The sequence below is a fragment of the Pseudophryne corroboree genome, chromosome 6 (assembly GCF_028390025.1).
Source record: "Pseudophryne corroboree isolate aPseCor3 chromosome 6, aPseCor3.hap2, whole genome shotgun sequence".
In the NCBI taxonomy this organism is placed as follows: Eukaryota; Metazoa; Chordata; class Amphibia; order Anura; family Myobatrachidae; genus Pseudophryne; species Pseudophryne corroboree.
Genome location: NC_086449.1, coordinates 749673061 through 749687096, shown reverse-complemented (window position 1 = coordinate 749687096; position 14036 = coordinate 749673061). Strand labels below are relative to the sequence as shown.

The following is a 14036-nucleotide window of genomic DNA, read 5'->3' as shown; positions in this document are numbered from 1 at the left end:
AAAGACCCGAGGTGCCGTGGACAATCCAAACGGCAGCGTCTGAAACTGATAATGACAGTTTTGCACCACGAACCTGAGGTACCCTTGATGTGAAGGGCAAATTGGGACATGCAGGTAAGCATCTTTTATGTCCAGGGACACCATAAAGTCCCCTTCTTCCAGATTCGCTATCACTGCTCTGAGTGATTCCATCTTGAACTTGAATTTTTGTATGTACAGGTTCAAAGATTTCAGATTTAGAATAGGTCTTACCGAGCCGTCCGACTTCGGTACCACAAATAGCGTGGAGTAATACCCCTTTTCCTGTTGTAGGAGGGGTACCTTGACTATCACCTGCTGAGAAAACAGCTTGTGAATGGCTTCCAATACCGTCGCCCTGTCTGAGGGAGACGTTGGCAAAGCAGACTTTAGGAACCGGCGAGGGGGAGACTTCTCGAATTCCAACCTGTAACCCTGAGATACTACCTGCAGGATCCAGGGGTCCACCTGTGAGCAAGCCCACTGCGCGCTGAAATTCTTGAGTCGACCCCCCACCGTTCCTGAGTCCGCTTGTAAAGCCCCAGCGTCATGCTGAGGGCTTTGCAGAACCCGCGGAGGGCTTCTGTTCCTGGGAAGGAGCTGCTTGCTGCCCTCTCTTACCCTTTCCTCTGCCTCGGGGCAGGCATGACTGTCCTTTTGCCCGCTTCTTATAGGACCAAAAGGACTGCGGCTGAAAAGACCGTGTCTTTTTCTGTTGGGAGGGGGTCTGAGGTAAAAAGGTGGATTTCCCGGCAGTTGCCGTGGCCACCAAATCCGATAGACCGACGCCAAATAATTCCGCATCACCTGACCACTGTCGTGTCCATAAACTTATTCTGGCAGATATGGACATCGCACTTACTCTCGATGCCAGAGTGCAAATATCCCTCTGAGCATCTCGCATATAAAGAAAAGCATCCTTTAATTGCTCTAAAGTCTGTAAAATACTGTCCCTATCCAGGGTATCAATATTTTCAGTCAGGGAATCCGACCAGATCACCCCAGCACTGCACATCCAGGCTGAGGCGATGGCTGGTCGCAGTATAACACCAGTATGTGTGTATATACTTTTTAGGGTAGTTTCCAGCCTCCTATCAGCTGGATCCTTGAGGGCGGCCGTATCAGGAGACGGTAACGCCACTTGTTTTGATAAGCGTGTGAGCGCCTTATCCACCTTAGGGGGTGTTTCCCAGCGCGCCCTAACCTCTGGCGGGAAAGGGTATAATGCCAATAACTTTTTTGAAATTAGCACTTTTCTATCTGGGTTAACCCACGCTTCATCACATACATCATTCAATTCCTCTGATTCAGGAAAAACTACAGGTAGTTTTTTCACCCCCCACATAATACCCCTTTTTGTGGTACTTGTAGTATCAGAGATATGCAAAGCCTCCTTCATTGCCGTGATCATATAACGTGTGGCCCTACTGGAAAATACGTTTGTTTCTTCACCGTCGACACTAGATTCAGTGTCCGTGTCTGGGTCTGTGTCGACCGACTGAGGTAAAGGGCGTTTTACAGCCCCTGACGGTGTCTGAGACGCCTGGGCAGGTACTAACTGGTTTTCCGGCCGTCTCATGTCGTCAACTGATTTTTGTAATGTGCTGACATTATCACGTAATTCCATAAACAAAGCCATCCATTCCGGTGTCGACTCCCTGGGGGGTGACATCACCATTACCGGCAATTGCTCTGCCTCCACACCAACATCGTCCTCATACATGTCGACACACACGTACCGACACACAGCAGACACACAGGGAATGCTCTATTGAAGACAGGACCCCACTAGCCCTTTGGGGAGACAGAGGGAGAGTTTGCCAGCACACACCCAAGCGCTATAATATATATGGGAACAACCCTATATAAGTGTTGTATCCTTATAGCAGCTTAAATATAGTAATATCGCCAAAAAAAGTGCCCCCCCTCCCTGTTTTACCCTGTTTCTGTAGTGCAGTGCAGGGGAGAGTCCTGGGAGCCTTCCTCACAGCGGAGCTGAGCAGGAAAATGGCGCTGTGTGCTGAGGAGAATAAGCCCCGTTCCCTATTTCGGCGGGCTCTTCTCCGGAGTTTGTGAGATCTGGCAGGGGTTAAATACATCCATATAGCCTCAAGGGCTATATGTGATGTATTTTTTAGCCATAAAAAGGTATTATACATTGCTGCCCAGGGCGCCCCCCCAGCGCCCTGCACCCTCCGTGACCGCTGTGTGAAGTGTGCTGACAACAATGGCGCACAGCTGCAGTGCTGTGCGCTACCTCAGGAAGACTGAAAAGTCTTCTGCCGCCTGCTTCTGGACCTCTTCCATCTTCGGCATCTGCAAGGGGGGTCGGCGGCGCGGCTCCGGGACCGGACTCCATGGCTGGGCCTGAGTTCGATCCCTCTGGAGCTAATGGTGTCCAGTAGCCTAAGAAGCCAATCCATCCTGCACGCAGGTGAGTTGACTTCTCTCCCCTAAGTCCCTCGATGCAGTGAGCCTGTTGCCAGCAGGACTCACTGAAAATAAAAAACCTAAAAACTTTTTCTAAGCAGCTCTTTAGGAGAGCCACCTAGATTGCACCCTGGTCGGACGGGCACAAAAACCTAACTGGGGCTTGGAGGAGGGTCATAGGGGGAGGAGCCAGTGCACACCACCTGATCCTAAAGCTTTATTTTTGTGCCCTGTCTCCTGCGGAGCCGCTAATCCCCATGGTCCTGACGGAGTCCCCAGCATCCACTAGGACGTTAGAGAAAAAGACATTTCTTATCTTTATTTAGAAGTGCAGGTATCCCATTAGTCAATTTTCTGGCTCAAACACCGAATCCTTTTTCAAAATAGTGTCATGCTGGCCCTAAACGGAGACTGACGGGATGTCTGCAACTTCTAATAAAGGCAAGAAATATCTTTTTACACGGTCTATGTTTGAGTGAGAATAATTTATTACAGTGATGCCTGTATTTTTACCAATACAGATAAGTAGCTGTCCGCAAAAACCAAGGTCTCAATTCCTTGAAACGGTCTCTAATCTTTCATCTACCAGAGCATTTGGCTGACAGAAAATAAAAGAGGAAGGAAGATAAACATGAGAGGGAGAGGTAGAGGAATGGAGAGAGAGAGAGAGAGAGAGAGAGAGAGGGAGAGAGAAGTGAGAGGCGACAGAGAGACAGGGGAGGGAGGCGACAGAGGAACATGTTAGGAAGCAAATGGGGAGAGAGGAAGATACATGGCGAGAACAACAACAACAATATACCATTTGTGCTACTTACGGTTTCTAAAACAACAACAACAAAACAATCATTTGAAGACTACTACCAACACAAAGATAAAATGATGAATCCATGTGACAGATGAAATTTGAAGACTTAATCAATTAGATTAAATATTATGGACATTGCCAGAATCATCAATGTCTATTACATAATAGCATAAGTTCAATACAAAATGTAACCTGTCCTGTTACCTGCACACAGTGATTTGTGCTAATATTCAGAGTGCAGCCCATGCAGTAGTTGCATCCACTGTGTGCAGGTGACTGATGCTTTCTATTGCAGTTATGAAGGACGGGATGTAATGGAGTCAAAGCTCACTCAACGTGTGGGATGCCGGCCAAACTCGGATGTTTTTTAAAGGGGCCGTCATTTACAAGGCATAAATGATTGTCCCTTTAAAAAAAAAAAAAGTCAGAGTTCGGCCGGCATCCCGCACGTCGGGCGAACTCGGACTCCATTACATACCGTACAAAATGTTTGTTAGGACTGTCATCCCCATTATAGCCTGTAGATGTCACTGTTGCAACTTACAATCAGGTTTCTATTGTCATACTTCACGGATAAAAGCTAACTTCATTGGTTACTGAGAGACAGGTTGACAGGGTGGTTAGAGAAACATTAGATAAATGCAGGCAACTGAGCACGTTGGGAGGTACGTATTAACCTGGAGAAGTTATAAGGAAGTGATAAACCAGTGATATGTGCAAGGTGATAAATGCACCAGCCAATCAGCTCCTAACTGTTCATTTACATATTGGAGCTGATTGGCTGGTTCGTTTATCACCTTGCACATATCACTGGTTTATCACTTCCTTATGCCTTCTCCAGGTTAATACATCTGCCCCAATGAGACCAATTAGTGTCTTAGGGGCCAATTTATTAATAGTGGTCATTCTAGCATCATGTACTGTCACACCTCTCGCAGTTCCTCTTTCCTGCCGATGTTTTCTGGGAATAAGCCACAAATATTTATTAATAATGGACCTATTAGTGAAGTTTCGTGGATACAGTTCCTCTCACAATATACCATTTTCTGGCAAATAAATAATAATTCAGCCATTACTCCAGTTTATTATTAGACCATCATCTTGATTAACCCCTAGTCTGATGGGGTCTTTCTAGGACACCTACCACAAGCCACAGTCCAGTAGATCTGCGATTCCTGGGTCTGATGCAATATTCTGTAAGGGGCCACACGGGCACTGGAATCCAGTACAACATCTAATGTCCCCACCAGCAAACCTGGAGAACGTGAAGGGAAATATTGTCAGTGCAATAACATTTAATGACACCAAGTTGTCTGCGACTGCCATGTGACTATGTGTGCAGTCTGCAAAACAAAGCATGTGACTGCCCATAAAACAGCTAAGGAGACAATACACAAGTTCCTTACAAAGGTCACAGAAACATAAGAAAATCTTCTTTATGCAGGTCCACAGTGAATCCAATGCAGTCATGAACTTATCTGCGTGTGGCCCTCACCACAATTACAGTCTGTATATACGGGATGGATATGAAATCCCGGCGGGTGGGATGCCAGCTGTCCGTATACCGACAGCGAATACCGGCTGTGGGCGAGCGCTACGAGTCCCCTTGCGGGCTCACTGCGCTCACCACGCTGCGGGTGCAGGAGCGCGCTGCGCTTGCCACAGGTTCTATTCCCACTCTATAGGTGTTGTGGACACCAGTGGGAATAGCCTTGGCGAGGCTGTCAGCATACTCGGCTGTCAGGATTCTGGCGTCGGTATCTTAACAGCCAGGATATTATCTACGTCCCCGTATATATAACTCCATTTGGACCTGGTTCAGAACAGACACTAAAGCCAGAATGCCCTTTAATATCATGCCTTAGGGCTAATTTAAAGATGTATGTAATCCGATGGTTTCTGTACATCTCTGATGTTTACTGAATTGCACATGTGCAGTTCGGGTCTTCCGTTGTCGGACACAGTGCCCCCTAAGATGCAGCCTGATTGACAAGCTGCGTGATAACACCGACAATCCTGAGTCACCTGAGGATAAAGGCCCCAATACATTGCAGACAAAAATAGGATTTTAATTACCTACCGGTAAATCCTTTTCTCGTAGTCCGTAGAGGATGCTGGGGTCCATTTTAGTACCATGGGGTATAGACGGTTCCGCAGGAGCCTTCGGCACTTTAAGACTTTTCAACAGTGTGAACTGGCTCCTCCCTCTATGCCCCTCCTCCAGACCTCAGTATAGGAACTGTGCCCGAGGAGACGAACAACTTAGAGAGAAGAATTTACATTAAACTAGTGGCGAGATTCACACCAGCTCACACCATACCAAAAACATGTCGCCTAACATGGCCTTTAACATAACCCATGCTACATGCATGCATACCGTAACAGCAACTGCTGTAAAACATGTTAACACATGAGAACCTGTGTAAAAAGACAAAACGTAATTTGCAGGAAAAATGAGCACTGGGCGAGCGCCCAGCATCCTCTACGGACTACGAGAAAAGGATTTACCGGTAGGTAATTAAAATCCTATTTTCTCTTACGTCCTAGAGCAGGGGTGGGCAATTATTTCAGCTGAGGGGCCACTTGACACTTTCCTGTCAGTATTCGAGGGCCGCACACAAAATAGCAGCTCCCCCACGTGCCAAAAATATAGGGACGTGGCTTCATGGGGAAGGGGTGTGGCCAAAAAATAATACAGATTCATATTAGGCTGTACAATAGTCTCCATTATTCAAATTATGCCACACAGTAGCGCCACTTACACACATTACTCCAGGTAGAGCCCCTCTTTTACACATTACAGCAGGTAGAGCCCCCTTTTACACATTACGGCAGGTAGAGTCCCTTTTTACACATTAACATTTTATTTGGGATAATCATTGCACAGCAAGCAAATTATCCAGTGGCTTATGACCCCTGATGAAAGGTGTGACACAGTGACAGAACACGGGGGGTGGAACACGGTGATGGAACACAGGGGGTGACGCGGTGACAGAACACGGGGGGCTTGACACGGACAGAACACGGGGGTGGGCCACGGTGATGGAACACAGGGGGTGACACGGTGACAGAATATGGGCGGGTGACACGGTGACAGAACACGGGGGGGGGGTGACAGAACACGGGTGGGTGACACAGTGACAGAACACGGGGGGGGGGTGACACGGTGACAGAACACGGGAGGTGACACGGTAACAACACGGCGGGGTGACTTAGTGACAGAACACGGGGGTGACACGGTGACAGAACACGGGGGTGGGCCACGGTGATGGAACACAAGGGGTGACACGGTGACAGAATATGGGCGGGTGACACGGTGACAGAACACGGGGGGGGAGGGTGACAACACGGGGGGGTGACACGGTGACAGAACACGGGGGTGACACGGTGACAGAACACGGGGGGGTGACACAGTGACAGAACACGGGAGGTGACACGGTAACAACACGGCGGGGTGACTTAGTGACAGAACACGGGGGTGACACGGTGACAGAACACGGGGGGGTGACAGTGACAGAACATGGGGGGGTGACACAGTGACAGAACACGGGAGGTGACACGGTAACAACACGGCGGGGTGACTTAGTGACAGAACACGGGGGTGACACGGTGACAGAACACGGGGGGGTGACAGTGACAGAACATGGGGGGGTGACACGGTGACAGAACGCGGGGGGGCTGACTCAGTGGCAGAACACGGGGGTGACACACTGACAGAACGTGGGGGTGACAGGACACGGTGACAGAACACGGGAGGTGACACGGTAACAACACGGGGGGGGGGGTGACTTAGTGACAGAACACGGGGAAGTGACACGGTTAAAGAATCCGGGGGGGAGGGTTGGGGGTGGTACAGCGAGCGTTAAAGATCTCCCCCCTAAACTAAAAACAGTCTGACGCCACTGCCCGCACACACAAACATATACACACACACACACACACACTCCCTTTATATATATATATATATATATATATATATATATATACACACATACACACACACATATATATATATATATATATATATATATATATACATACACACACACACACACACACACACAGAAATACACTTTCTTTCCCTCACTTTTTCCATTAACTTACTGATCTGTGTTTGGCTGGCAGTGGCAGGAAGGATGGATCTGTAGCAGTGGCTTATGTCCAGTGTAGCTCCGCCCCCTTAGGTCCTGCGTAGCCACGCCCCCTCATCTCCGTCTAGCTCCGCCCCCTTTTCGTCTGATCTCTGCCTTTGTCACTGGGGACTGTGGAGGCGGAAGGAAGAGGATGAGTGTGTCAGGCGCCGTGCAGCAGCAGGGGAGACAGGCGCCGGCAGCTTGAGGTACTGCAGAGCAATGACAAGCAGCTCAGTCGGTCGGGCCGCTTGTCATTGCACACTGGTGGGAAGCAGTGGGCCGGGCAGGATCGGTTTGCGGGCCGCATCCGGCCCGCGGGCCGTATTTTGCCCACCCCTATTTTAGAGGATGCTGGGTCCATTTTAGTACCATAGGGATGTACCAAAGCTCCCAGTAGGGGCGGGAAAGTGCTAATGTTCCTGCAGAACTGACTGACCAAACTGAAGGTCGTCAGTAGCCAAGGTGTCAAACCTGTAAAACTTAGCAAACGTGTTTGCCCCTGACCAAGTAGCTGCGCGGCAAATTTGCAACGCCGAGACACCCCGGGCAGCCACCCAGGAAGAACCCACTTTCCTTGTAGAGTGGGCCTTAACCGAACTCGGTAACGGCAATCCTGCCGTGGAATAAGCGTGCTGAATGGTACCTCTGATCCAGCGCGCAATAGCCTGCTTAGAAGCAGGACCCCCAATCTTGTTGGGGACATAGAGGACAAACAAAGATTCTGTTTTCCTTATCCGAGCCGTTCTCGCAACATAAGTCCTCAACGCTCTGATTACATCCAAGGACTTTGAAACGGCTGAGGTGTCAGAAGCCACTGGCACCACCACAGGTTGGTTGATATGGAAATAAGACACAACCTTTGGAAGAAAATGCTGACGCATCCGCAGTTCAGCTCTATCTTCATGAAAAATCAAATAAGGACTCTTGTGTGACAGAGCCCCTGATTCAGACACTCGTCTGCCTGAGGCCAAGGCCAACAGCATGACCACTTTCCAAGTGAGAAACTTCAACTCTGCCTCTTGTAGAGGCTCAAACCAGTCCAATTTAAGGAACTGCAACACCACATTAAGTTCCAATGGCCCAGCAGGAGGCACAAAGGGAGGTTGGATGCGCAGAACCCCCTTCACGAACATCTGGACCTCAGGAAGGGAAGCCAACTGTTTCTAAAAGAAAATGGAAAAGGCCAAAATTTGGACCTTGATAGACCCTAATCTCAAGCCAGCATCCACACCCGCCTGTAGAAATAGGAGAAGACGTCCTAATTTAAACTCCACCACAGGAGACTTCTTGGATTCACACCAAGATACATATTTTCTCCAAATACGATGGTAATGTTTGGACGTTACCCCTTTCTTGGCCAGAATAAGTGTGGGTATGACTTAATTGGGAATACCCTTACGGGCTAGGATCTGGCGCTCAACAGTCATGCCGTCAAACGCAGCCGAGGTAAGTCCTGATAAACAAACAGCCCCTGCTGAAGCAGGTCCTCGCGAAGAGGAAGAGGCTGAGGATCTTCCAGTAATAACGCCTGAAGATTTGGATACCAAGCCCTCCTTGGCCAGTCTGGAGCAATGAGAATTGCTCGAACCCTTGTTCTTCTGATGATCTTGAGAACTTTTGGTATTAGTGGAAGTGGAGGGAACAGATACACCGACTGAAACACCCACTGGGTCACCAGTGCATCCACTGCTATTGCTTGTGGGTCTCTCGACCTGGAACAATATTTCTGAAGCTTCTTGTTGAGACGTGATGCCATCATATCTACTTGAGGAATGCCCCAACGATCTGCTACCTCTGCAAAGACTTCTGGGTGGAGGCCCCATTCTCCTGGATGGAGTTCGTGTCTGCTGAGGAAGTCTGCTTCCCAGTTGTCCACTCCCGGAATGAAAATTGCCGACAGAGCTTTTGCATGTCTTTCTGGCCAGAGGAGTATCTTTGTCACCTCTGCCATTGCCGCTCTGCTTTTTGTTCCGCCCTGGCGGTTTATTTGACTGGATCTGTATGGGACGACCTTGAAGAAGGTGTGCCGCTTGATGAAGGCTGTTGTACACAGCTCTCAATTCCAGAATGTTTATGTGAAGGAGTACTTCTTGACTTGACCATCGTCCTTGGAAGCTTTCCCCTTGCGTGACTGCTCCCCAACCTCGGAGGCTTGCATCTGTGGTCACCAGGATCCAAGTCTGAACCCCGAACCTGCGTCCCTCCAGGAGGTGAGAACTCTGAAGCCACCACAAGAGTGAAATACTGGCTTTTGTTGACAGGATTATCCTCCGGTGCATGTGTAGGTGCGATCCGAACCACTTGTCCAGTAGGTCCCATTGGAACACCCTGGCGTGGAATCGGCCAAATTGTAGAGCCTCGTAGGCCGCTACCATCTTCCCCAGCAGGCGGATGCACTGATGAATCGATACGCATGCTGGTTTTAAAACTTGTTTGACCATCCTCTCGATCTCCAGAGCCTTTTCCACCAGTAGGAATACTTTCTGTGCTTCCGTGTCCAATATCATTCTCAGAAACGATAACCTCATTTTGGGTTCCAATTGTGATTTTGGAAGGTTTATGATCCAACCGTGCTGTTGAAGCACCGTCAGGGAAAGTGCAATGTTCTGCACTAGTTTCTCCCTGGATCTCGCTTTTATGAGGCGATCGTCCAAGTATGGGATGACTTTGACTCCTTTCTTGCGAAGTACCATAATTTCCGCCATCACCTTGGTGAATATTCTCGGAGCCGTGGAGAGCCCGAAAGGCAATGTTTGGAACTGGTAGTGGCAGTCCTGCACCGCAAACCTCAGGTATGCCTAATGCGGCGGGTAGATGGGAACATGTAAATAAGCATCTTTGATGTCCATCAATACCAGAAATTCCTTTTCCTCCAAGCTGGAGATCACCGCTCTCAGGGATTCCATCTTGAATTTGAACCTTTTCAAATAAAGGTTCAGAGTGTTTAGGTTTAAAAACGGTCTGACCGAGCCATCCGGTTTCGGCACTACAAACAGGCTTGAATAAAACCCTTTTTCCTGTTGTGACACAGGAACTAAGGAAATTACGTTGTCTTGACATCATTTCTTTATTGCGTTCAGCACTTTTGCTCTGTCCTGAACAGAAGCTGGTAAGGCTGATTTGAAAAATAGGCATGGGGAAGGTCCTGAAATTCCAATTTGTACCCTTGGGATACTATCTGCAATACCCAAGGATCCAGATCTGAGTGAACCCAGACCTGGCTGAAAGACAGTAGACGTGCCCCCACCCGATCGTACTTCCGCAGGGGAACCCCAGCGTCATGCTGAGGTTTTAGCAGAAGTAGCTGTTGACTTCTGCTCCTGCGAGCCTGATGGTGTTGTACATTTTTTTACCTCTTCCTCGCCCTCTTCCTGCGAAGAAGGGAGTACCCTTTGCCCTTTTGGATTTGTTGGGCTGAAAGGATTGCATCGTATGAGAATAAAATCCTTTCCTAGGTGGAGCAGCTGCAGAAGGCAGAAATGCTGACTTGCCTGATGTAGTTGTTGAAATCATGGCATCCAGCTTGTCTCCAAAGAGGGCTTCTCCATTGTAAGGAAGCACCTAAATATTCTTTTTTTACTCCGCATCAGCATTCCATTGGCGGATCCACAGCACCCTGCGGGCTGAAATCGCCATAGCGGAGGATCTTGAACTCAGCAACCCAATATCCTTCATAGCTTCAACTAAGTAACCTGCAGCATCTTTGATATGGCCGATAGTTAGGACTATTTCATCCCTGTAACTGTGTCTATGTTAACAAGCAAGTTGTCAGACCATTTTTCCACAGCGTTACCTACCCACGCACAAGCAATGGTGGGCCTGAGCACCTTCCGTTAGCCGTATATATGGATTTTAGGGTTGTTTCTAATTTACGGTCAGCTGGATCTTTTAATGAGGCTGAACCAGGGGCAGGCAAAACTATTTTCTTAGACAGCCGAGAAACGGAGGTGTCTATCATTGGGGGTGTCTCCCATTTGTGCCTGTCTTCCTCAGGGAAAGGGTACGCTACACGTATCCTTCTGGGAAGGGTAAATTTCTTCTCAGGATTAGCCCAGGATTCTTCAAAGGACGCATTCAAATTCTTTGAAAGAGGAAAAGTCACAACTTGCTTTTTATTTATTTTAAAATAATCCTTTTCCTCTGGGACCAGTGTTGTTTCAGGAAACTCCAACACTTCCTTTATAGCAACTATCATACTTTGTATGCTTTTGGCTAATTTGGGGTCTACCCCTCTCAAATCCCCAGTGTCGACGTCCGAGTCAGAATCTGTGTCTGTGTCCCCTTGCATTTTCTGGGAACTGGATGGGACCCGAGTGGATGATATGGAGAACCCCTAAACCAGTAAACAGTGCATCCTCGACAGATTGCCTCCAATATTTAGTCTGTTGTTCAGACTCAGAGAATTTCTTTGCAAGCATTGACATATTCTTTTGCAACATTCACACCCTCTCCGGCTCCTTCTGAGAGGGAAGGGCCACCACATTAGCCTCTTGTGCATCTAAAATGGATTCTTCCTGGGAAGAACCCTCCCCAATGTCTGACATGTTACACACTTGTACACACACACACACACACACCCCTATCACACAGGGGAGCTAGTGGGGACAGACCAACACTAAAGTCTGTCAGAGAGACACAGAGGGATTTGCCAGTCCACACACTGCGCCTTATTGTGAATTGTGGAAATATTACCCACTTACAGCGCATATACCAATAATAGGCCCACAGACCTAATTATAATGAACACTCTTTGTCCCTTCTATAACAGTGTCAGCGTTGTCATGAGGAGAAACAGCGTTCAGGAGCTTCACACTGGAGTTTCTGCAGGAGAAAATGGCACCCAGTGAGTGTTCTGGCAAGTCTGAGGAGAAGCCCCGCCCTTCAGCCTCAGCAATGTAATATTTATACTGGCTGGGGATGGCACATCAGCGGCTGTGCATGTATGTACCCTTTTTGCCAGTGAGAGTAAGGTTTTAAAACATGCCCTCAGAGCGCCCCCCCCCCCGCTCTGCACCCTTGTGCCGCTGCGCGTGTACCTGTATGCAGCCAACGATGACCGGTGGATCCCCTCTCAGCAGGACTCCGGTAATATACTCACCAGCCTTCTGACTCTGTTAGGGGGTGGCGGCAGTGCTGTGGGAGTGAACGCTAGCCAGGCTTGGCCTGTGTTCATTACCCTTCAGGAGCTAATGGTGTCCTGTCAGTGGAAGCAGAACCATTAACTAATTGAGAAGTTGGTTCCTACTTCCCCCCCCCCCCCTAAGTCCCACGAAGCAGGGAAGCTGTTGCCAGCAGCTTCCCTGTAAAATAAATAACCTAAGAAAGTATTTTTCCAGCAAAGCTCTGTAGGGCTCCACTAGTGTGCATCCAGTCTCCTGGGCACATTTTCTAAACTGAGGTCTGGAGGAGGGGCATATAGGGAGGAGCCAGTTCACACTGTTGAAAAGTTTTAAAGTGCCAAAGGCTCCTGCGGAACAGTCTATACCCCATGGTACTAAAATGGACCCCAGCATCCTCTAGGACGTAAGAGAAATTTCTGCAATGCTCCAATCCCCCGATGGCAAGGTTGGAGAATATGGAATATTAAACATGTTTAAAAATCCAGATTCTCCGACAGGCTCAGCAAATCGGGGATTTGTAACATGTTTAATTTCCCAGTTCCCTGCTGGATCGCCGGATCGGTGGTGCTGTCGGATTGGGGAAAAGGGACTGTGATGTATGAAGGCCTTTACTCAGATGGCCAATATTCATGCAGAGTGATCCAATGCTGCATTTTCGGAAGCACCACCGAATCACAAAAGACAGTAGAAGGCGTCTCTTTACACACGAGCCAATCAAATCACTGCAGGAAAGTACAACCAATCAAATGACTACAGGAAAGACAAGAATGCACTCTGTGTGTAGTAATACGCTGTGGAATTTGGCAGTAGAACAAGTTGTTTTGCACAGAATTAAAGTTCCAGGGATCCAATTATTGAATTTTTTTCACCATTCAGCAATGTGTTTATAACATTGCATTATGTGGAATTTATAGTCTATAGATAAGAGTTGGGACAACCATCTCTTCATTTTGACCTGTGGTGTAGATGGGGTTAGGACTGAGTCAGAGTAAGGATAGATGTAAACTAGCACAGCTACTGTAAGCATTATAGATGTAGTTGAATTAACAGGAAAAAAAAAACAGTTGTAAATCTTTTACATTGATGTGGATGTGTTGTACCTGTATAAGCGTTATGATCACTACCAGTAATGGTTATTCATCTTTTGTACTCACTGGTGGTCATTCCGAGTTGTTCGCTAGCTGCAATCGTTCGCTGTGCAGCGATGAGGCAAAAAAACGGCACTTCTGCGCATGCGTATGAGGCGCAATACGCACGCGCGATGTACTTTCACAACAGCCGATGTAGTTTTACACATGGTCTAGCGAAGCTTTTCAGTCGCACTGCTGACCGCAGAGTGATTGACATGAAGTGGGCGTTTCTGGGTGTCAACTGACTGTTTTCAGGGAGTGTTCGTAAAAACGCAGATGTGCCAGGAAAAACGCAGGCGTGGCTGGGCGAATGCAGGGCGTGTTTGTGACGTCAAAACAGGAACTAAACAGTCTGAAGGCATTGCAAGCGCCGAGTAGGTTTGAAGCTACTCTGAAACTG

At 48.2% G+C, this 14036-nt stretch overlaps 1 protein-coding gene across 2 annotated transcripts in view; it reads right to left on the bottom strand.

Annotated features, from left to right (window-relative positions):
• The window catches only part of TBC1D9B (TBC1 domain family member 9B), a 181268-nt gene that overhangs the window by 150333 nt on the left and 16899 nt on the right, over positions 1-14036 (bottom strand). For both annotated transcript variants that reach the window (XM_063928532.1, XM_063928533.1), the window contains exon 2: positions 4398-4508. In XM_063928532.1, the coding sequence (XP_063784602.1) occupies positions 4398-4508 (111 nt within the window). The remainder of the gene's footprint in view (positions 1-4397; positions 4509-14036) is intronic.